This window comes from Panthera leo, chromosome A2 (genome assembly GCF_018350215.1).
Source record: "Panthera leo isolate Ple1 chromosome A2, P.leo_Ple1_pat1.1, whole genome shotgun sequence".
Taxonomy (NCBI): Eukaryota; Metazoa; Chordata; class Mammalia; order Carnivora; family Felidae; genus Panthera; species Panthera leo.
Window position 1 is genome coordinate 135,078,241 of NC_056680.1, and position 25,594 is coordinate 135,103,834.

Below are 25,594 nucleotides of genomic sequence, written 5' to 3' on the forward strand. Positions count from 1 at the left end.
GACTTGGAAGTCAAAATTACTCCTTGATCCATGGGCTGCAGAATGGATGCTATGGTAGCATGAAAACAGGCACTATTCTCCTTGCACATTTCCATGAGAACTCTTGGATGACTGGGTGCATTTTCAAAGAGCAGTCATATCTTGACGGAATCTTTTTGTCTGAGCAGTAAGTGTCAACAGTGGGCTTATAATTTTGAGTAAACCATGTGGTAAAGAAATGTTCTGGCTTTGTTATTCCATGTATAGAGCACAGGAGGAGTAGACATAGTATATTTCTTAGGGGCCCTAAAATTTTTGGAATGGTAAGTGAGCAATGGCTTCCTCTTAAAGTCACCAGCATTAGCCCAGAACAAGAAAGTCAGCCTGGCTTTGAAGCTTTGAAGCCAGGCATTGACTTCTTCTCTCTAGCTATGAACATACTAGATGGCATCTTCTTCCAATACAAGGCTGTTCTTTCTACATTGAAAATCTGTTTTTTAGTATAGCCACCTTCATGAATCATCCTAATTATTATTAATTATTATTAGCTAGATCTTCAGGAGAACTTGCTGGAGCTTCTACATCAGCACTTGCTGCTTCACCTTGCACTTTTATGTTATGCAAATGGCTTCTTGCTCTAAACCTCATGGCGACCTCTGCTGGCTTCAAACTTACCTTCTGCAGCTTCCTCACCTTTCTCAGCCTTCATAGAATCGAAGAGAGATAGGGCCTTGCTCTGGATTAGGCTTTGACTTAAAGGAACGTTGTGTCTGGTGATGTCTCCAGACCGCCAAAATTTTCCCCACATCAGCAGTAAGGCTGTTTTGTTTTCTTAATTCATATTAAGTTAACTTGATTAACACTTTCAATTTCCTTCAAGGACTTTTCCTTTGCATTCACAACTTGGTTAACTATTTGGCACAAGAGGCCTAGCTTTTGGCCTATTTCAGCTTTCACCATGCCTTCCTCACTAAGTATAATCATTTCTGCCTCTGATTTAAAGTGACTGACTTGAGACTCTTCCTTTCACTTGAACACTTAAGAGTCCATTATACAGTTATTAATTGTTCTAATGCCAATGCTGTTGTGTCTCTGAGAATAAGGAGGCCTGAGGAGAGGGAGAGAGAAGGGGAACAGGAGGTTTGATGGAGTGGTCAAAATACATGTTTATCGATTAAGTTTGCTGTCTGATGTGGGTGTGGCTTGTGGCACAAGCCAGTTATAATAGTAACATCAAAAATTACTGATCGCATCACCATAACAAATATAATAATAATGAAAAAGTTTGAAATATGAAAATTACCAAAATGTGACACAGAAACATGAAGTAGGCAAACTCTGCAGGAAAAATGGTGCTGACAGACTTGTTTGATGCAGGGTTACCACAAACCTTCTAGTTGCAAAAAAATATTTCCAAAGTGCAATGAAGCAAAGTGCAATAAAATGAGGTATGCCTGTATTTGGCAACTGAATATTTCCTATCACCAGACATTTTACAAGTGGTGAGGATTTACCATGAACCAAAAGTTCAAGGTCTCACAGATCTTGCAATCCAAAAAGCAAGGGGGAGAGGAATAGATACTAAAACATTATAAGTGACAGAATGGCCAGGCAGCCAGAGAAGACTTCATTGATGTCCCATATGAGGTGAGGAAGCGTCCCAGCAGACAACTCAAGGAAGAGTCTTCCAGGGAAGAACCCTGAAGCTACACTGTGATGGATGTGTTGGAGGTAGGACATGGAACACAGTGAAAACTATGTAGTAGGTATTGTTTCTAAAAAGAAAAATGTAAAACTGTAAATTCCCTTTGAGGAAAAAAAAAAGTCAAGCAGATTTTAAAAGACTACAAAACATGCCAAAAATGAACAGATATTTTGTTTGGGTGATGACACTATGGGTGATTCATTTTCTTATTTTCTTTTCTGTAATACCCAAATTTTCATGATATGTATTATTGCAGTATTTCTCAAAAATTAAAAAAAAAAGGTTTTGTTAGTGAAAGTACTTGTAAATAGGAGAGAATTTCCATTTACACAGGATTATTTATCATTTCTTCCTCTATAGCTGCAACTTCCTCTATTTTTATACATCAGTTATTTCTTCGTTTTTGCTTTATTTAAATGCTCTACTGCATACCTAACACAATATATTGCAAAGCTTCCTCTTATGAATATCCCATTCAAAACTATGACTAAAAAGATTTTTTTCTGCCTATAAGCTGAACACAAATTGTATCCTTTCAACTGACAGTTCATGATATAGATGTTTGTCTTTTGAAACTTCTTCACATCTTCTAAGGCGAAAACTGCTCTGTTTAACAAACTTTTCTTCAAATGCTGTGACAGTTCATTTAGTTGTTCTTTCAAAATGATTTTCTAATTCAAGGCAGCAGCAAAGGATTTGTAGAAATGAGGTTACATGTCTAGAAAACAAGTAATATTTGTAATGTCTTCATTTATGTTCAGATATTTTCATTCCCAAGTATATTTCTTAAAGTCTATGCCTCAGCTACAAAACAATTATAATTTATAAACTATAATTATAATATTTCTTTATTTCATGGTCATTTTTTAAAATGCATAATTAAATGACCCCATTTGAATCTGACAGAAATACAAACTTTAAAGTTCACCATCTTTTGCAATGTCTTTTGGCAATTTTCTTGACCTAATATTTCCATTATGCTTCAAGACATAAAGATTAACATTTCACTAAAAACTGTAACATGTATTGCCATTGATAAAAGGATGTGGGGGGAGGGGTGTTTTTAATTGTGTAGCCTCAGGAGATACTCAAAATATAAGAGTGGTATTTCTAAGTTTCTACTGCTTTATTTCCCTAAAGAAATGAAGTGTAAATCACAGAAATTCCTTACTTCTTACAGCTATGTGAACATTATAAAAAAGATAGAGAGAGGGTAGGAGAGGAGCACATTAGGATGAAGAACAAGGGTCCAAAGAAACAAAATTTCTTGAGTGTGTGACATTAAGTTATAAGGAAAATTCAGGGAAATTCTCTCACCTAGAGGCAGTAGGACCACACACTGCTCAAAGTATCATAACTTAGATACTTTAGATTTGAGGCGATGAAGAGTGTTTGAATAGTTGTGACAGTAATGGGACCACCTATTGCCATCAGGTTCCCTCTCTGCCTTAAGTTTTCTTTTATTTTTCTTCTTTTTATACTATAGGTGAAGGGAAGGGGAGGAGTGTGGCTATTGGTGAATACAGAGAATAACTAAAAATTTTTATGTCATCTGATTAAAAAAAGTCAAAGTATGACATATCGACCAATAAAACAAAAACCAATAACAAAAAAAAACAAAAAAATCCCAAAACTATGTATGTTTGTTGTTTTTTTAAAATAAGAACCAAAAATCATTTTCATAGATGCACGGTATTTTCAATTCTTCACAAATACTGTTACCTAATTTTAAGTTTTATGGAGATATTATATTAACAATTTTCAAATGTATTTACCTGATGCATTTTTAGAATAAAATTTAAAATTTACTAATAGCTTTATATTTATTTAAAAATTTGTTTTTTATAACTAGTCATCATTATTACAACTAGTCACATTTTGTTTTTTTATAACTAGACTACGAATAAAAATTATCTTAATCATTCAGTTTCTCTTTACATTTTTAGCCAACACATCAGAATATTTTAATTACAAATTTTCTTAAGAACAGTTTTTAAAAATATTTAATATTTCAAAATAGGAGAACTTCTATTTCAAATTTAAATGTTATTTGATAAGGCTGTATCCCTTCCTAAAAAGCAAACAAATGAAAACCATTAAGGAAAACTACTTGTTCAGTTTGTATCTTCTTACCTTCCTTCAGTTCTTCTGTATCAAATGTAGTGTCCAAGATTGTATCTTTAGAGTTAGATACCTGTTTAACTTTCTTCCCCTTTCCATAATTGGCAATTAATTGATAATATCTATCAACAAAGAGAAAATATATATAAATTCCAGAATTCACAAATAGTCAATTAAATTCATAATATATAATCACCAAATCAAAACTTTAGACATTAGCTAATGCCTTCTTAAATATGCTACACATTAACTGCTGACCTGAAGCCTCCTTTTAAGCCAACTCCATTAACAGACACCATTTTTATTTCTCGTACTCCCATTCTCTGTTTCTTCTTTACTTCCTGCTCTCAAAATAAACCATAAGCAAGGTATAAAAAGTAGCTTTAGGTTATAGTTGGTGTGTTAGTTTGCTAGGGCTGCTGTAACAAAATACCACAGACTTGGTGGTATTTACATTATTGTCTCATAGTTTTGGAAGCTGGAAGTCCAAGATCAAGGTTGGTTTCTACTGAGGGCTGTAAGGGGAAGATCTGTTCCAGACTTCTCTCCTTGGCTAACAGATGACTGTGCCCTTGCTAAAAGTTGCCCCTCTGACAGCAAGCACCATTCTTGTCTCTATGTCTTAATGTCCTTTTCTTATAAGAACTCTAGTCAAACTGGATTAGGACCCACCCTACAGCACAATAATTTTAATTTAACATTTCTTTAAAAGCCCTCTCTCCAAATACAATCATCCAGATTGTGAGATACTAGGGGTTAGGACATGATTTGTGGGGGGTGGGAGGGTGGGCAGTAGAGGTAGGACACAATTCAACTCATCAGACTTGGGCTTAACAGTAAATTGACAAAGTGAAGACAATTAATTCAGGGACTGACTGAAACATATCCAGTAGGTAATAAATCTTTTCTCCATGCCTGAAAAGAGCCGACCTAGTTATTCATTAATAGACATATGGTTTCACAATTTCAGTGAAATGAATGTGCCAATGTGAGTTAAAGCCAATTGTAAAATAAATAGCTAAATATAATTCTCTCATTTGACAGTCTCGCTTAGTTTTTTTTTTTTTTAAAAAAAACTATATGAAAAGCATACTCTATGCTTCTACTTTTACTAAGCCATAGATGTGCACCAAGAAGAGAGCTAACTAGTGATATCAATAAGCAGAAGCCATGTGCTAAATACCGTAGATAGGCAACAACTATTTAAACAACAAAAGTCACAATTACAGAGAGCTTAGTTCCCACTGAAAAAGAGGAATAAAAGCAGAAAAGAGGACAGGGAGAATTTGATTGCAACTTAGAAGTTATTTGCAATTTTTATTGAATGCTCATAGTTCCCACATCCTAAAGGTAATTGCTTCATCATTAGGAAATTACCTCTCTTCCCTTTTACCTCTCTGAAAAAAAAGAAATGATGTAATGCTTAGAATTTTAAATAGTGAACATATTAAAATAAAATTGAGAGGATAATATTCCATGGTCAACATGCTTCTATTTATTCTGAAATTAATGATGGAGGAAACTACAAAAAGAATGTTCTGCAAAACCATTTGGGGGAGATGAATGAAGATGGTAAGATTTCCTTCCCATCGAACTAGCCAATAAGAGCTTCACAAGATTTACAGATGCAAAAAAGTTATTTTAGATATATAAGTATTGTTTTTAGACTAATGTATATTTTAAACATACATATATATATATCCTAATTGCATTTACCCAAACTTTTTAAATGATGAGGAAAATTCCCTATTTAAAAGTAACAGGAATTCTTTTTATAAAAAAGAAGAATCCTTTCATAGAATAGATATTCATCAGTAATCTTTCTCTTTATTTAAATTTTTCTACATATGGTTTGCTTAAACCAAGGTAAAACATGGTACACATGTCCAATATTGCAAAGAAAGTATTATATTCAATTATGGTTCATATATGTAATTTCATATATTTACTTTCTAAAGTTCAATTTAGACTTTAAAAATAAACATCTGAATAAATATTTATATATATAATATGTAATATACATATAAATATACATATAATATACATATAAATAATATATATGTATAATATACATATTTGTATGTATGTATATAATATACATATATATACATATATATGTATATGTGTATAATATACATATTATATTATATATAATATATATATTTATATATATATTATATATAATTACTTCTTATATATTTGTATATATTATATATAAATATATATTAATTATATATATTTATATATATTATATATATATATATAATTAATATATAAATTATATATATATTTACTTCTCTTTCTCCTTTTTCCACCACTCCTAAGATGCTCATATGGAATTAATGGTTAAAATGTATTACTAAAATGTGAATAAGTAGGTGGAAGAAAAATAAGAAAACAGTAAACTAGAAAAAAATGTCTATGTAAAATTAAAATTTTACCTTAAAATGAAATTATAAGGAAAATATCCTGTATATTGTTTAATTTCATTAGCTATAAAGTAAATTTCTGTTCATTGCATCTTACTTCCTCATTGACTTTTTTTTTTTTTTTTAATGTTATTTTAGAGAGAAGGAGAGAGAAAGTGTGTGATCTGGGGAGAGGGGCACACAGAGAGAGAGAGAATACATAGCAGGCTCCATGCTCAGCACAGAGCCAGACACAGGGCTTGAGCCCCCAAGTCTGGGATAACGACCTGAGCTGAAATCAAGAGTCGGACACTCAATTGACTGAGCAACCCAGGTGCCCCTCTCATTGACTATTAAAATTTAGAAATGCATATTCATACATGATAAGTTTTGTCTTTTATTTATTTATTTAATATGAAATTTATCGTCAAATTGGTTTCCATACAACACCCAGTGCTCATCCCAACAGGTGCCCTCCTCAATACCCATCACCCACCCATCCTTCCCTCCTACCCCCCATCAACCCTCAGTTTGTTCTCAGTTTTTAAGAGTCTGTTATGTTTTGGCTCCATCCCTTTCTAAACTTTTTTTTTTCCTCCCCCTCGCCCATGGTCTTCTGTTAAGTTTCTCAGGATCCACATAAGAGTGAAAACATATAGTATCTGTCTTCCTCTTTAGGATTTATTTCACTTAGCATAACACTCTCCAGTTCCATCCATGTTGCTACAAAAGGCCAGATTTCATTCTTTCTCGTTCCCAAGTAGTATTCCATTGTGTATATAAACCACAATTTCTCTATCCATTCATCAGTTGATGGACATTTAGGCTCTTTCCATAATTTGGCTATTGTTGAGAGTGCTGCTATTAACATTGGGGTACAAGTGCCCCTATGCATCAGCACTCCTGTATCCCTTGGGGAAATTCCTAGCAGTGCTATTGCTGGGTCATAGGGTAGATCTTTTTTTAATTTTTTGAGGAACCTCCACACTGTTTTCCAGAGCGGCTGCACCAGTTTGCATTCCCACCAACAGTGCAAGAGGGTTCCTGTTTCTCCACATCCTCACCAGCATCTATAGTCTCCTGATTTGCTCATTTTAGCCACCCTGACTGGCGTGAGGTGGTATCTGAGTGTGGTTTTGATTTATATTTCCCTGATGAGGAGCGACATTGAGCATCTTCTCATGTGCCTGTTGGCCATCTGGATGTCTTCTATAGAGAAGTGTCTATCCATGTTTTCTGCCCATTTCTTCACTGGATTATTTGTTTTTCGAGTGTGGAGTTTGGTGAGTTCTTTATAGATTTTGGCTACTAGCCCTTTGTCAGATATGTCATTTGCAAATATCTTTTCCCATTCCGTTGGTTGCCTTTTAGTTTTGTTGATTGTTTCCTTTGCAGTGCAGAAGCTCTTTTTCTTCATGAGGTCCCAATAGTTCATTTTTGCATTTACTTCCCTTGCCTTTGGGGATGTGTCAAGTAAGAAATTGCGGCCCCTGAAGTCAGAGAGGTCTTTTCCTGCTTTCTCCTCTAGGGTTTTGATGGTTTCCTGTCTCACATTCAGGTCCTTTATCCATTTTGAGTTTGTTTTTATGAATGGTTTAAGAAAGTGGTCTAGGTTCATCCTTCTGCATGTTGCTGTCCAGTTCTCCCTGCACCATTTGTTAAAGAGACTGTCTTTTTTCCATTGGATATTCTTTCCTGCTTTGTCAAAGATTAATTGGCCATACGTTTGTGGGTCTAATTCTGGGGTTTCTATTCTATTCTATTGGACTATGTGTCTGTTTTTGTGCCAATACAATGCTGTCTTGATGATTACAGCTTTAGAGGCTAAAGCCTCTAAGGCTGATTACAGCTAGTAGAGGCTAAAGTCTGGGATTGTGATGCCCCCTGCTTTGGTCTTCTTCTTCAAAATTACTTTGGCTATTTGGGATCTTTTGTGGTTCCATACAAATTTTAGGATTGCTTGTTCTAGCTTCTAGAAGAATGCTGGTGCATTTTGATTGGGATTGCATTGAATGTGTAGATAGCTTTGGGTAGTATTGACATTTTAACAATATTTATTCTTACAATCCATGAGCATGGAATGTTTTTCCATGTCTTTATATCTTCTTCAATTTCCTTCATCAGCTTTCTATAGTTCTCAGCATACAGATCTTTTATATCTTTGGTTAGATTTATTCCTAGGTATTTTATGCTTCTTGGTGCAATTGTGAATGGGATCAGTTTCTTTATTTGTCTTTCTGTTGCTTCCTCATTAGTGTATAAGAATGCAACTGATTTCTCTACATTGATTTTGTATCCTACAACTTTGCTGAATTCATGTATCAGTTCTAGGAGACTTTTGGTGAAGTCTATCAGGTTTTCCATGTATAATATCCTGTCATCTGCAAAAAGTGAAACCTTGACTTCATTTTTGCCAATTTTGATGCCTTTGATTTCCTTTTGTTGTCTGATTGCTGATGCTAGAACTTCCAGCACTATGTTCAACAACAGTGGTGAGAGTGGACATCCCTGTCGTGTTCCTGATCTCAAGGGGAAAGCTCTCAGTTTTTCCCCATTGAGGATGATATTAGCTGTGGGCTTTTCATAAATGGCTTTTATGATGTTTAAGTATGTTCCTTCTATCCCGACTCTCTCGAGGGTTTTTATTAAGAAAGAGTGCTGAATTTTGTCAAATGCTTTTTCCACATCAATTGACAGGATCATATGGTTCTTTTCTTTTCTTTTATTAATGTGATGTATCACACTGATTGATTTGCAAATGTTGAACCAGTCCTGCAGCCCAGGAATGAATCCCACTTGATCATGGTGAATAATTCTTTTTATATGCTGTTGAATTCGACTTGCTAGTATCTTATTGAGAATTTTTGCATCCATATTCATCAGGGATATTGGCCTGTAGTTCTTTTTTTTTTTTGCTGGGTCTCTGTCTGGTTTAGGATCAAATCGTAAATCAAGTAATGCTGGCTTCATAGAATGAATCTGGATTTTTCCTTCCCTTTCTATTTTTTGGAACAGCTTGAGAAGGATAAGTATTTTCTCTGCTTTAAATGTCTGGTAGAATTCCCCAGGGAAGCCATCTGGTCCTGGACTCTGATTGTTGGGAGATTCTTAATAACTGATTCAATGTCTTTGTTGGTTATGGGTCTGTTCAAGTTTTCTATTTCTTCCTGTTTGAATTTGGGAAATGTGTGGGTGCTTAGGAATTTGTCCATTTCTTCCAGGCTGTCCAGTTTGTTGATATATACCTTTTCAATGTATTCCCAGATAATTGCTTGTATTTATGAGGGACTGGTTGTAATCATTCCATTTTTCATTCATGATTTTATCTATTTGGGTCATCTCCCTTTTCTTTTTGAGAAGCCTGGCTAGAGGCTTATCAATTTTATTTATGTTTTCAAAAAACCAACTCTTGGTTTCATTGATCTGCTCTACAGTGTTTTTAGATTCTATATTGTTTATTTCTGCTCTGATATCTATTATTTCTCTCCTTCTGCTGGGTTTTGGGTGTCTTTGCTGTTCTGCTTCTAGTTCCTTTAGGTGTGCTGTTAGATTTTGTATTTGGGATTTTCTTGTTCCTTGGGATAGGCCTGGATTGCAATGCATTTTCCTCTCAGTACTGCCTTCACTGCATCCCAAAGCATTTGGATTGTTGTATTTTCATTTTCATTTGTTTCCATATATTTTTTTAATTTCTTCTCTAATTGCCTGGTTGACCCATTCATTCTTTAGTAGGGTGTTCTTTAACCTCCATGCTTTTGGAGGTTTTCCAGACTTTTTCTTGTGGTTGATTTCAAGTTTCATAGCATTGTGGTCTGAAAGTGTGCATGGTATGATCTCAATTCTTTTATACTTATGAAGGGCTATTTTGTGACCAAGTATGTGATCTATCTTGGAGAATGTTCCATGTGCATTCGAGAAGAAAGTATATTCTGTTGCTTTGGGATGCAGAGTTCTAAATATATCTGTCAAGTCCATCTGATCCAATGTATCATTCAGGGCCCTTGTTTCTGCATTGACCGTGGGTCTAGATGATCTATCCACTGTTGTAAGTGGGGTATTAAAGTTCCCTGCAATTATCACATTCTTATCAATAAGGTTGCTTATGTTTGTGATTGTTTTATATATTTGGGGGCTCCCGTATTTGGTGCATAGACATTTATAATTGCTAGCTCTTCCTCATGGATAGACCCCTGTAATTATTATATAATGCCTTTCTTCATCTCTTGTTACAGCCTTTAATTTAAAGTCTAGTTTGTCTGATATAAGTATGGCTATTCCAGCTTTCTTTTGACTTCCAGTAGCATGATACGTAATTCTCCATCCCCTCACTTTCAATCTGAAGGTGTCCTCAGGTCTAAAATGAGTCTCTAGGAGATAGCAAATTGATGGGTCTTGGTTTTTTTTTATCCATTCTTATACTGTATGTCTTTTGGTTGGAGCATTTAGTCCATTTACATTCAGTGTTATTATAGAAAGATATGGGTTTAGAGTCATTGTGATGTCTGTAGGTTTCATGCTTGTAGTGATGTCTCTGGTACTTTGTGGTCCTTGCAACATTTCACTCACAGTATCCCCCTTAGGATCTCTTGTAGGGCTGGTTTAGTGGTGATGAATTCCTTCAGTTTTTGTTTGTTTGGGAAAACCTTTATGCCTCCTTCTATTCTGAATGACAGACTTGCTGGATAAAGAATTCTTGGCTGCATATTTTTTCTGTTCATTACATTGAAGATTTGCTGCCATTCCTTTCTGGCCTGCCAAGTTTCAGTAGATAGGTCTGCCACTAGTCTTATGGGTCTCCCTTTGTAAGTTAGAGCCTGTTTATCCCTAGCTTTCAGAATTTTCTCTTTATCCTTGTATTTTGCCATTTTCACTATGATATGTCATGCAGAAGATCGATTCAAGTTATGTCTAAAGGGAGTTCTCTGTGCCTCTTGGATTTCAATGCCTTTTTCCTTCCCCAGATCAGGGAAGTTCTCAGCTCTGGCTTGTTCAAGTACACCTTCAGCCCTTTTCTCTCTCTTCCTTTTCTGGAATTCCTATGATACGGATATTGTTGCATTTGATTGCATCACTTAGTTCTCTAATTCTCCCCTCATATTCCTGGATTTTTTCATCTCTCTTTTTCTCAGCTTCCTGTTTTTCTATAATTTTATCTTCTAATTTACCTCTTCCCTCCTCTGTCTCTTCAATCCGAACTGTGGTCGCCTCCATTTTATTTTGCACCTCATTTATAGCATTTTTTTTTAGCTCCTCATGATTATTTCTTAGTCCCTTGATCTCTGTAGCAATAGATTCTCTGTTGTCCTCTAGACTTTTTTCAAGCCCAGCGATTAATTTTATGACTATTATTCTAAATTCTTATTCCGTTATATTGCTTAAATCATTTTTGATCAATTCATTGGGTTTCACTACACCCTGGAGTTTCTTTTAAGGAGAGTTCTGTTTTGTCATTTTGGTTAGTCCCTGGGGTGGTGCCAAACTTCAGGGCACTTCCCCTGTGCTATCTAGAGTAACTTGTGTTGGTGGGTGGGCCTCAGTCAGACCCGATTTCTTTTGAAATCCGCTCTCTGAGCAGAGCTGTTGACTTTTAACATTCCAGATGTTAAGTCCCACTGGCTGTCAGAACTCACGGAGTCCAGCCCCTCTGCTTTTGCAAGTCACACTCGGGGGCTCTGCCTTGCCAGGCGGGCTGCCCCTCGACTGCCCCAGCTCCCTCCCGCCAGTCCGGGTAGTGCACACTGCCTCTCCGCCCTTCCTACCCTCTTTCGTGGGCCTCTTGTCTATGCTTGGCTCCAGAGAGTCTGTTCTGGTAGTGTTCTGGCGGTTTTCTGGGTTATTTAGGCAGATGTGGGTGGAATCTAAGTGATCAGCAGGACAAGGTGAGCCCAGCATCCGCCTATGCCACCATCTTCCCCCATTATCTCAAAAGTTTTGTCTTTTAGATTAATGAGAATATATAGGTTAATGAGAATTCTGAAAACTTATCAAACTAAAGTTAGCTGACATAACAACAATATTCAAAGCTTGAATAAAATATTTATATTACTAATGCATAAAAACATTGAAAGAGGCTTGTGTAGATTAATCATCTTTTGCCCAACGCTTTTACACAGATGTTTTATTATTGGCTATGTCACTAGTTGCTGAAATCACTGTCCTGACAGACTTCAAATTCCCATACCACTGGGAGTGAAGCTGTACACTTGGCCCACTTATACTTCTTATATTGACTGGATCCCACAACCAGGTGAAATCAAGGATCCCTGGGTCCCTGGGACCAGAGTTCCTAATATGGTTACCCCCACTACAGAGCCCATTCCAGCTTTTTACTTTGGGGGCTCATGGTTCTTATGATCAAATCCCATACAACTGTTAAAAGATATGCAGTACCACTTACACAGTAAAACCATTAAAGGAAGCATAGTCCTCAGCTGTGAATCCATAAATATCTTGGGAAGATAGGTTCACTTCTTGCTGAAGAAGAAGACTGACTAAATTTGTTGGTTCATCACTTAGAGCAATCATAAGGGCTGTTCTGGAGCAAGAGAGATACATAAATGTGTATTTATGGGTCTTAGACATGTCTTGTACATTTTTTAAACGTTAGTCTTCTAAATGTACTGTTCAAATGTAGAATCTCTATCAGGAAAAGAATCAGGGCAAGAATGTAAAAACTGGAGCAGATCTACTCGAAAAGGTTTATCAATCACAGATTATATCATGGAGTCTAAAGATAGAAGAGTCTCTAGGAAGCAGCTAGCTCAAAGGTTTTCAATCCCTGCTCCCTGGAACCCAAATCTCAAAAATCTCAAAATGCTAGGGAGGGGCATGTCTGGGGTTCTGGGGTTCTGGGTCCTCTGCCTCATTTAACTACAGCATCTAGAATTTAGAGATTGAGTTCTGTGTAAGATTCTAATTCTAATGTTATAAGTAATATAATAATAATAACAATAATAATAATAATAACAACAACAACCACTACCACCACCACCACCTACTAATCTGGCCCAACTGTTTGATTTTACAGAAAAAAACAGATCCTGGGTATCTAGGTAATTTGCCCAAAATAAATGGCCAGATCTTTTATCAATATCACAAAATGCATAAACATATAGGCACAAATATATATATGTAAACACACACACACACACACACACACATATCATCTTATTAAGTAGCTAGAGTTATATGCTCTTATTTAGAATGTATTATACCTTTGATTCTTATCTGAAGCATTCACATCTGCCCCTTTCTTCAGAAGATATTCTACCATTTCTGCATTATTTTCAGTAACGGCAAGTAAAAGTGGAGTATACCCATCCTGAAAATTTTATTTCAAAATGATTATTTAAACTATGGTACTAATATTTTATGCATTTTATTATATACATTTTAGATTTAGGTTTAATTTAAAATATAAGTGTGTTACCACCTCACACCTGTCAGAATGGCTAAAATTAACAACTCAGAAAACAGATATTAGCGAGGACGTGGATAAAGAGGATTTCTTTTGCACTGCTGGTGGGAATGCAAACTGGTGCAGCTACTCTGAAAAACAGTATGCGGTTCCTCAAAAAATTAAAAATATAGTTATCATATGACCCAGCAACTGCACTACTAGGTATTCATCCAAAGGATACAAAAACGCTGATTCAAAGGGGCACATGCACCCCAATGTTTATGGCAGCACTATCAACAATGGCTGAATTATGCAAAGAGCCTAGATGTCCATTGACTGACAAATAGATAAAGAAGATATGGTGTGTATATACAATGGCATATTACTTGTGATTAAAAAGAATGAAATCTTGCCATCTGCAGCAACGTGGATGGAACTAAAATGTATTAGGCTAAGTGAAATAAGTCAGTCAAAGATAAATATCGTATGATTTCATTCATATGTGGAATTTAAGAAACACAACAGATGAATATAGGGGAAGGGAAGGAAAAATAATATAAAAACAGAGGGAAGCAAACCATAAGAGACTCTTAAATACAGAGAACAAACTGAGGGCTTGCTGGAGGGATACCGGGTGGGAGGATGGGCTAAATGGGTGATGGGCATTATGCAGAACCCTTGTTGGGATTAGCACTGGGTGTTATGTATAAGTGATGAATCACTAAATTCTACTCCTGAAACCATTATTACACTATATGTTAACTTAGATATAAATAAAATAAAAGACAAATAAAAATAAAAGATAAGTGTGTTAATAAGAAACCTCTGAATATATACTTTAATTTTGAAAAGGTTTTGATATATAACAAAATATGATTTCAGAGACCAAGAAAACAAACTGGAGTTGGGTCACTAAAAATTAAAATTAAAGTTTCTACTTTAGGCTTAATTCAAATTGTGGGCAAGAGAAGCCTGGAGTATTTAAGTGATAAGCACCTAGTATTTAATGTAAATATTACAAACCATCAATTCACATGTAATAATATTACGCTTGAGTTTCCACAGAATTTCATTTAAACTTCCAAGCCTGGGCATTTATTCTGGGCTGTCATGGAGACAAAATATCAGTGAACTTAAGTGTTAAGAAGCTTTTTTTTTTTTTTTAACAAACAAAAACAAACAAACAAAACCCCTCATCTCTATAGGAGAGTTGGATTACTTTTAGTATAGTAAGTGATTTTCTATGTCAACTCCATTTTCATTATCTATGAGTATATAAATAAGACAGGAAAAAAGTAGGCTTATGATTTTTAACCAATATCCACTTCTAGGGAAATCAGATATTTCTCATTTGATATAAGCCTTTGAACAGTTATCATTGTTAAACATAATGCTGTTTTGGAGGTCAGCATTATAGTCTAACATGAAATGGACCAAGATTTTTTAAAAAAGAAAACCTTATCAGTATTTCATCATCTTATTCTCCTTCTCCTTTTCCCCAATTTCATTTTGGAAAATTCATGCTTCATATAACATGTGTTTCAACAGACATAAATCATCTGCAATAAATACCTTCTTCCATTGCTTTCTAAAATATGTTATTTTTAATACACTACCTTATTTTGATATTCAAGATTAGCTTTGTGTTCAAGCAATTTTTCAACTAATGAGACACTGTGGCCACAGACGGCATAATGGAGAGCAGTATTGCCATCGAAATCTACCAGATTTGGGTATGCACCATGCTCCAGAAGAATAGTAGCACAGTCCTCCTTTGCGCACTGTACTGCCTGTCGATACAACAAGAATAAATGAGTAACCAACTTACTATCCAGGATATATTAAACTAACGTGTGGTACTATATTTTAAAAGATGAAATCCAACCCAAGTTAAGTAGAAGAACTCAAATGCATTTCAATTGAAAAGGAAAAAATTAACACACCTTAGTCAATGGAGATCTTTTTTCACCATCGCAGACATTTATTTCGCACTGTTTCTCAATTAAGAGAGATACAATATTTGAATATCCATTAGCACAGGCCAGGTGCAAAGGGGTTCTATATCAATATGACAGAACACAAAATTAAGGTAAGTCTAAGATAAGTCTTAGTTTGAGAAGTTACGATACACAAGAACATGCCAGATCATATACTTTTAAGGTATTTGCTTCAGGTACTTATTGATCTTTATAGAAAATTTATATTAATTGCTTTTTACTGAACTAATAAGGCTGTGCAAATGCCTTGAAGATCAAATATTTAACTGGTTTCACTTCAAGGAAAATTTAACTATAATGTGTCAAAAAATACCTATGTATGTATGTATGCATACCTTCATCATAAAAATGTCTTAGTAATCATTTACTATGGCTAGGCAGGGTTCTGGATGATGAGGATCCAGCAGCAAACAAAACAGACAAAAACACCTGCTCTTATGGATCATAAATGTTAGTGGAAAAGGTAAATAAAAAGCTTGAAATAGAAAAGCATGCCAGACAGTATTAAGTGCTAAAGAGAAAAATCAGGCAGGGAAGAAGGACAGGAAATTTCAGCAAGGAGAGAACTTATAATTATAGATAGAGTTGCCCAGGAAGCCCTCGTTGATAAGGTGATTATTAAATAGACACTGTAAGGAAGTGAGAGAGGAAGCCATGTGGGTATCTGGTGGGAAAACACTCGAGGCAAAGGGAACAGCAAGTCCAAAGGTCCTAACATTTCTGGCATTTCTGAGGAACACTGAGGAGGCCAGGGAAGCTGGATATGAAGGAAAGGGAGAGTCATAGGATGTAAGATGAGAGAGAGAATAGGGTGAGAGTGCATATCATATAAGGCTGAATGAGCCATTGGAAGGACTTTGGCCTTTATCCTTAATGAGATGGAAAGCCAGGGGAAGTTGTTAAGGCAAGGAATGATTCATTTTACATACATTTTATAGGATCATTCTGACTACTGTGTTGGGAATAAATTGAAAGGGTTAAAAGACAAAAAACAAATTCCTGCCATTGCAGCAATTTTGGTTAAGATACGATGGAGGTTTTGCCTAGAACGGTAACTGTGAAGGTGGCAAGAAATAGTTGGATTTTAGATACAACTTGAAGGTGGAGCCAAGAAAATCACATGGGTGGTATGAAAGAATGAGAAGAGTCAAGAATGACTCCAGGAGGCAAGAATGTTTCTGACCAAACAACTGAAAGAAAGGATTTGGGATTTCTAGAAAGAGAAATGAAGATCTAAGGAGGGAAAATGGAAGCGCCGTTTGGGGATGCTTGAGATTTGTAAAGAGTGAGTAGTGGAGCCAGTGGCTCTCACAAATCAATTACTAAATTTTCAGGAACTATTCAAGCTAAATGACATCACACTGGTAGCCTGAAATCAGGGCTTCTCCTCCCTTAGCTCCACTCCCACCCTCACCTCAGAGCTTGCTATTAAACATTTACCAGTACACCACAGGCTATTAGATATCCACACTGAAGTATAGGTATTTGTATATGAGTCCAGAGTTCAGGGAAGAGGTCTGGCTCGAGATAAAAAGTTGGAAGGCATTGGAATATAGACATTTAAAGATAATCTCTCTTCACCAGGCAAGTGAAGATTAAGAGACAGAATCGTTTCAAGTTCTGAGCCCTCAAATATTTACCAGGCAGGGAGAGGAAAAGAAATCAGCAAAGGAGTCTGAAAAGCAGTGTCCACAGAGGTAGGAGAAATGCCAGGTGAACCAAGTGTCCTAAAAGACAAGTCAATATTTCGAATACAACTTATAGGGCATGGAAGATACTTGGCTGAGATATGAGCCAGGTAAGACTGAGAATTGACCACTGAATGAAGTCATTTTGAGGTTATCTATGACCTTGTAAAGTAATTGAATGGGGTGGTGTAGGATAAAAGTTGGATAAATTTAGATAACTCTGTTTTTGTCAAAGGGCATAATACTATCAGCAAACTGACATAAATCTTAATAACCATAGTTTCCAGTTACCCAGTTATGGTGAAAAATAATGCTCTTCATACCCTATAAGTTGAAAATGCCCCCAAAGATTTTAAGGTAGGCACAGATAGTACATATTTTGTTATTAATGTCAAACACATAACTTCTATGTTTCTTAATATATAAAATTAATTTTGTTTTTGCAGTAAGTGGTTGTTGATGGACTTTTTCAAGAGACTCTGCAATTGAAAAAAATCATCAGAGATCCACATTAAAGTCAATTGTTTTGCTGTCTCAAAATATTAAAATCTTAACAACCACTATTCTGAGAGGTCTCTCTACTCTTTTCCTATTAGTATATTAGTAATATGGTAAATCTTGGATGGCTTAGGACAATATATATGTATCAAGTTAAAAACAGTAGTTTGGGTAAAGGGTGAAATGCCAGATGTAGATTAATGCAGCGGGGGAAGTGGTGGCAATCAGGGAAGGCACAGATGCCCTCAAATATCCAAGTAAGCATTAAACAAAATAACAAGCTGGATTTGGGCACGTGACCCTCTGTCAGTGGTTACCTGACCTCTCCACTGTGGAAAACCTGTAGCGACAACCCATGAAGGAGCCCAGACAAGTCCTGCTCCTGATTACAGGACCCAGTGGACCCAACTTCCCTTCCACACTGCCCTTCATCCGTCTGGTCACCTGTACTGTCTGTCCCGTACATTCACATCACGTTTCTTGAGCTGAAGGTACTCCTTCACCTTCTCCAAATCCCCGACCCAGGCAGCTTTGTGAAGTTTCTTTAAATCTTTATCTCGAAGGTTGTAGCCTGGCTGGGCGGGGTGGTGGGTATTGGCCTGGGCCACAGGCAGGTGCGAGGAGGGGCCTTGAGGCTCATCCTTCCTTCTCCAGAAGGTGAGAAGCTTCTTCATGGTGGCAAAGGAGACAGTCCTTCAGCTGGACCAGGATGTCCCGGTCACTCCTAACCCCCCGACCTGCCCCTGGGGCCTGGACCCCCTGGCTTGAGGGTGCGCCCGGGCAGGTCCTCACCCCACTCCAGGAGTCCAAGCTAGCCAGAGACAGGAAGTGAACCAGTGACAGGAAGCGGGCAAAGACAAAGGGGTTGGGCCACTTGCCTGGGGCAACGCAGGCGCCTCAGTTGCCTGGCAACGCCGGGGACCTTGAGCGACAACCAACCAGGATTCAGTGTTGTAGACGCCCAAACCCAGACTCTCACTTAAGATCTTTGACTGACTGCTACACCGTGAGTCTTACTAGTAGATCAAAAGCTTTTTGGTAGAAACCTACCAACTTTCTTAGAAATAACCCCTTCTCGTTCGAGTATAAACCTAATGACTTAAACTCTTGAAAGCTGAGATTTTCCCTCCTTGTGGTGGGGATGGATCTTCTCCAGGGACCTTGCCCTCCAGCCTATCCCCCACCCTCATCCATGTGGTTCACAGGATCTAACACATAGTTAACAGTGACTGAGATCCTTCTATAATCACAATATCAAACTTACTTTTCAATGTTACCTCTCATATTCCAGCTTACCTTTTCACGTCACAAAATTTCAAAAATCCTTCCAACTCACTGCACCTACAGTGCACTAATTCTGCAACCTTCACTGACCTTGACCACTGCACTTTGTGTCCACATTTCCCTACTTAACGAGATTAAATTCCATGGTTAATCATTATCATCACTCCAATGCTTATACCTTCATGCTAGCCCTCAATCTTTTTCTTACTTGCTGCCTAAACCACAGTCCTGGGTAAATCTAAAACTCCCAACTAAACTTATCTTTCTTGAGTCACTGAATGTGACTGAAGGAAAAAACAAAGCCACATTAGTCTTGTCTCATCTTTAGTTCATGAAGATTCACCTTAAGAAGATTGCCCTACGTTCCAGCAATCCTCAAATATTTCCGATTCATTTACACTCACACCTTCCTTAACCATTTCATTATCTTCTCTCCAAAGTCATTCTTGGCTGATGACCTGGTATCCTGATCCATTTAGACAAAAGAATTAATCACAAAAGAAATTTCTACACTCCCAGGACATCTACCCACCTACTTACCAAAAAATATTTTACCTTCTCTTCTGTTCATATTGATGATATGTCCATGTTTCTAGCAAAGGCTAGCACTTCTCCTGTGAACTGGAACCCATCCTCTGTAGCCTGCCCAGGGACATTGCTTCAGCAACTTCTTGCTTTCTCATGTGTCTATAAAGTTTGTCTCTCTGTTAACTAACTCTTATTAGCATAAATACATACTAATATTTGTCCAAACTAAAAACAAACAAAACTGACCACACCTTCCTCCACAACATTCATTGCCTCATTTCTCTCCTTTACAGCAAAACTCCTTAGAGTTGTCTATAATCTTATGTCTCTATATCATTTTTCTTCTTCTGTTCCCATAGCAATTCCTATCATTACCTATTTTTTATTGAGTTATAACTGACATAAAACAGTATATCAGTATCAGGTATACAACATAATGAATTGATATTATGATAGGAAAAGATAGGATAAAATAGGCAGAGAGGAAAAGGATTAGGACCTGAGATCCCTGGGTGGAGAGACATATTTTGGAACAAAGTTGGGAGTGTCTGACCACAGCATACCCTGCCCCACTCAGGTGTAAGGCTCCTCTTGAGAAAGTAACACACCACCTACTTCCCCTCAGGTTCCCCTCAGGGATCTGACAAAAGACCTGACTAAAAATAAGTAGTAGACCATAAGACCTATAACCCACAAGGAATGATATGGCCATAGACCATCCCTCATACAAAGGAAACGAGCCAATCAGGAAAGGACCACCCAGCACCTAGAGCTATCAAGCCAGTGAGGATAGGACCTGAGAAGGAATTAGGGGGAAGGGAAAAGGGGGGGGGGTTGACCTGAACCTTATAAAACAAGGACCCTTGCCTACAACCAATGGGCATTCACTTTCTAATATCCCCCTCTCTGTAAAGAGAGTTTTTTTTTTTTTTTAATTTTTAACATTTATTTATTTTTGAGACAGAGAAAGACAGAGCATAAACAGGGGAGGGGCAGAGAGGGAGACAGAGAATTTGAAACAGGCTCCAGGCTCTGAGCTGTCAGCACAGAGCCCGACGTGGGGCTTGAACTCATGGATCGTGAGATCATGACCTGAGCCGAAGTCAGACACTTAACCGACTGAGCCACCCAGGCACCCCTCTGTAAAGAGAGTTTTAATACTATTCTTCCTTTCCAATCTTAAACTCTAATAAACTTTTGCCTGCTGCTCATTTTGGGTCCACCTCTTCATTCTTCAAAGTAGCGAGACAATGAATCCTGAGTATTAAGGTAAAACAATCCTGCAACAATATTTGTATATACTGCAAAATGATCAACACAGTAACTCTACTTATCATCTGTCATCAAAGTTACAACAAATTTTTTTCTTGTGATTAAGAACTTTTAAGATTCACTCTCTTAGCAACCTTTCTTTTGTTCTCATCCCTCTCAACCAACACTGCTTTAAGTATGATTGATCATGATCTCTAGCATGTGAAATCCCATTGTCATCACTCAGTTTTTATATTAATCCAGTAGCATTTGACACAGGTTTCAAGGACCATTACTTGCTCCCTGAAACACTGTCTTCACTTGGCTTCTAAGATATCACACTTCCCTAGTTTGATTTCTTCCTTTATAACAATTCCTTCTCGGTTTGCTGATTCCTCTTTATCTCCAGTATTGGAGAAGCCCAGGGTCAGTCCATCAATAGCTTCATTTTGTGCCCCCCCTAAATCCTTGGAGTCAGTCATCTTTGAATCTTATCTTTTATACCTACATTTAAATTGCCAGCAAATCCTGTTAACTCTAACTACAAAATATATCCAGAATTCATTTGATTTCTTCCCCTATCCATATTCCCTTCTGGGTGATCTCTCTCATTCAGTCCCATGGCTTTAGGTTATCTATACATTATCAACTCCAAAAGTGAGAGTTCTAATCTGGTCCCCTGTCCTGAATTCTGGACTAGTATATCTATTGCCTATAGATTCTTCTTCCTCAACATGTCGTGTTGCTGCGTCAGAGCGCTGGGCATGCACAAGAAAAGGAGTACCTGTTTGTCCTTCAGAAGGGCCTAGATCTCTTTCAGCGAGGTCTTCAATCTGGCAGATCAACCTTCATGAACTCATTCTGAATGTGAAGGGGTTGAAGCTGGCCAGCTGGGTCTTGGCCTTGCTTTGCTGGCTGTTGCCCATTCCATGCTGAGTGGACTTGCTGTCCCCTTTCCCCTTCCAGTGTGATTCTGTGGTGGGCAAGTGGACTTTTCACTCCTCACTACTCTGTCATGTCTCCACCCAGATGCCCTGTTTCTGTCACATGGTGGCCTGGGGCCCCACAGTCATTGTCCATGGCGCCATTATACTCTACATCTCTGGAATCCGTCTTCTATGCTGTAGCCATGGTCTCTGGGCCCACAAGCTGTCCACTGCAATCAGCTTCTCCCCTTATCCAGGAAGATAGCACAACAGTCTGTTTCCCACTCTAGGTGAGTGCCATGGGGCTGGATGTCACCCTACTTCCAGTAACAACTCCTATTGTCAGGGTGGACCACGAATCCTACTGACTTCCTACATGAATGTTACACTTCACATCTCTACCTGACATTCCACTCTGTCACTCTCTTACTTAAAAACAGGTAACTCCATTCTTTAAAAGTCAGGTCAAAAGTTGCTCAGGTCAAAAGTCTTAGCATCATCTTTGACTTCCCCCTTTCTCAATGGCCACATCAGCTAGCTCATAAGTTAGCAAAATCTAAATGTATTGCCTCCAAAATACATGCAGAACTTTACCACTGCTGTCCATGTAGCATAGGCCAACATCATTTCTCTCATTTGTAGTTTTACTTTAGTACTTTATAGGAAAATCCTGACTGGTCTTCATGCTTCTGCTCTTGTATGCCACCCTGCCCCAGTCTATTCTGAACCCAGCAGCCTGAATGATCCAGTTAAAGGGCCTTCAGATGGTATCATTTGTCTGATAAAAATACTTCAATGATTTCCTAACTCCCTCGCAGTAAAAGCTGAATTTCTTATAATGACCTGGGCCTGTGCAATTTGTGACCTCCTCCTTCACCCTCCACCCTTTACTTCTCTACCTCAGGTCCTTCTTACTCAAGCTCACATAGCTCCAGCCACCATGGTTTCTCAGTGGCTCCCTGACGCACTAAGCATGTTCCTGTCTCATAGCCTCTGACCTTGTTGCTTTCCTTTCCTGAAGTGCTGTTCCTGCCACCGTAAAGTAAGCTTTGAGAGGGCAGCCACTTTTGAATGCTTTGTTCCAGGCTAATTCTCAACTTCCATAACAAGATTTGCCACACTAAATGCTCAATAAATGTCTGTCAAATGAATGGATAAACAATTGAATAATGACCTCTGCTTCTATCTACCTTTTAAATTCTTGAACGCAACTTTGGACACAGAACTTCTCCTTAATTCCATGGATCAGAGGTAAAAAGCAGGATGTACTGTTTAAACAAGAACTTGAGGGTGGCAGATGGGAGTGTGAACACAGAACTTAATGTGAAACTGGTCCACCAGAAGTAACTGCCAAAATCACAGACCCCAGTCCATCTCCACAGGAGCCTTCAGTAAGCAGCTTCCCGGCCACGAAGAATGCCAATCCCTAATCTATCCTCAGTGTGCTCCTAAAATCAGAAATCTTCAAAGAATAGTACATAGCACTCAAAGCATACAAAAAAAAAAAAAAATCCACTGGGTGGATATCAGAACCTTTTTATACCAATTATTATGTGTTGCTTTGAAAATGATTGTATATGTCTGTATGTTCTGTAATAGACAACATACATTATACTGTATTATACAGTATACTGATATATGCACATAATATATACATAATAACTGATTCTTGTCATGTACTGCTCCAAGTGTTTTGCATAGCTTATCATGTAATCTTCACATAGTCTTATTGAGCTAAATACTATTTGTATCAACATTTGATAGTGAGGATACTGAGGTGCAGCAAAGTTTAATGACTTGCTCAAGGTTACTGTACTGGCAAGCTGAGAGTTGGTATATAAACTCATATGACATAGATTTGAACCCACCCAATCTGACTCCAGAACTTGCCTCGTTAGCCAATATTCCATACTGTCTCTTTCATGAATAGATGAAAACATACCATCTCTGTAAACCCTATTTTTAATGGCTCAGAGGAAAGATTTATTTATTCATTTGAATACATTTGTTGAACTCCTTTCTAGTGCTACATGATGTGGAAGATGTAAGGTGGAGAACAAAACCTGATAATTCTTTACATCAAGTCAATGCACACTAATTCCCACAATGGTTTAGATCAGTGGTTCTCAACCAGGGCAATTTTATCCCCCAGGGAATATTTGGCCATGTTTGGAGATATTTTTGGGTGTGGAGACTGAAGAAGAATACTGCTAAATATTCCACAATGCACAGGGCAACCCTCTACAGGTACTTACCTGGCCCCAAATGTCAATAGTTCCCAGGCTTAGAAACTCTGATCTAGGCTCTATATTATTTCAGAGGAGCAAAGATGAAAAAGATATCTTACATTCTCTGCCTTCAATGAGCTCACTAATGTTTAGTTAACCTCGACCCTTCTAGCCCCCACCACTAAAGAAATTCTTTCTCAGCTATATAAGTTAGTGAGGGTTGCATGATGTGTACTCTACCTTTAATATTAGCCTAGAGGGAGGGAGTGACAAAGTAGGTTATGGACGGTCGGGGTGATTTCAAATAAAAAAGAACTTTTGGGCTGGGCTTGAAGAATAAGTAGATTTTCTAGGCTTTCTAATCAAAACTTACCTATAATCATAAAAGTTAATTCATAATAGAGGCACAGGGGTGACTGGGTGGCTCACTTAGTTAAGCGTTCAACTTCAGCTCAGGTCATGATCTCATGGCTTGTGGATTTGAGCTCTGCATCAGGCTCTGTGCTGACAGCTGGAGCCTGCTTTAGATTCTGTGTCTCTCTCCTTCTGCCCCTCCTTGCTCACACTCTGTCCCTCTCTCCATCTCTCTCTCAAAAATAAACACTAATAAAATTAAAAAAAAAATCCACAATAGAGGCACAAGCAAAACACACAAGAATCAGGATCATCTAATATTATTTGTGGAACCTCGACCAAGGTTAGCCTGGGATCTGAATCAGGTCCTGAAGGTTGAGTGGAATTTTGATGTGGGACATCTAATAAAAAACTAGACAGAATAGATAATTTTGTATATTTTATAACTGAATTCATGTTGACTGCCCATTTCAGGAAAATGCATACTCTGAAACAGTATTTTGTAGTGCAAGTTTAGTGCAATGGTACTTGATTTAATTGTGACTCGTTGTTGTGAGTTCTAAGTATTTAAAATCTTAGAATGTTGCCAAATTGTGAATTACTTTTTATTGTGTCTGGTAATATCTAAGATAGAGCACATTTATTCTTCCTTTAAGAAGTTTAACAACAAAAAGACAACTATTTAACACCTATCCAACATAAGGTGAATATTTAAATCTCGACTAGACAGCCATATAAATAGACTATTTTTTCTCACTCGTGTGGACAGCTTAGAGGAATACCCTTTTCTATAACTGAAGTCCTTAACCTCCATCTCTCCCTTCTTATCCCAGCCAAACTAGTACGATGGCATAAGGTGGTGCAGATCTAGGCTGCCTCCTTGGAAGAAACAAGTGGGAACGGCCAAACCACGTACTTTGACACAGGTCTGTGACAAAGGAAAAAAGGGCACATTTTTCTAACTTTCAAAGGTACTTTTTTTTTTAAATGTTTATTTATTTTTGAGAGAGATAAGAGTGCGAGAGGGAGGAGAGACAGAGAGAGAGGGAGACACAGAATCTGAAGCAGGCTCCAGGCTCTGAGCTGTCAGCACAGAGCTTGATGTGGGGCTTGAACTCGTGAACTGTGAGATCATGACCTGAGCTGAAGTCGGACACTTAACTGACTGAGACACCCAGGTGCCCCTCAAAGGTATTTCTAATGGGCCAGTAGTGCCCCTGTTTCAGCT

At 37.5% G+C, this 25,594-nt stretch overlaps 1 protein-coding gene and 1 long non-coding RNA gene across 2 annotated transcripts; one reads left to right on the forward strand and one right to left on the reverse strand.

Annotated features, from left to right (window-relative positions):
- Positions 1–2,073: 2,073 nt before the first annotated feature.
- Positions 2,074–18,623, reverse strand: ANKRD7 (ankyrin repeat domain 7). The gene is made up of 7 exons (XM_042927625.1): positions 18,240–18,623; positions 15,556–15,670; positions 15,229–15,402; positions 13,428–13,534; positions 12,611–12,748; positions 3,818–3,927; positions 2,074–2,402 (listed from the first exon to the last, which is right to left on the reverse strand). Exons 1-7 carry the CDS (start codon positions 18,467–18,469, stop codon positions 2,395–2,397), a joined length of 882 nt encoding a protein of 293 aa, XP_042783559.1. The 5' UTR covers positions 18,470–18,623; the 3' UTR covers positions 2,074–2,394.
- Positions 18,624–18,718: 95 nt separating this feature from the next.
- LOC122213534 lies at positions 18,719–25,292 on the forward strand. The gene is made up of 2 exons (XR_006199569.1): positions 18,719–18,801; positions 25,200–25,292. It is a non-coding gene; the product is annotated as an uncharacterized LOC122213534 (long non-coding RNA).
- The last annotated feature ends 302 nt before the right edge of the window (positions 25,293–25,594 follow it).

Coding starts and splice junctions, on each gene's coding strand:
- ANKRD7 (XM_042927625.1), bottom strand. CDS start 18,469: ATGAAGAAGCTTCTCACCTTCTGGAGAAGGAAGGATGAGCCTCAAGGC. Junction 13,535..15,228: donor ATCTTGAATATCAAAATAAG/GTAGTGTATTAA, acceptor TAAAATTTTCAG/GATGGGTATACTCCACTTTT. Junction 12,749..13,427: donor GCTTCAGATAAGAATCAAAG/GTATAATACATT, acceptor CTCTTGCTCCAG/AACAGCCCTTATGATTGCTC.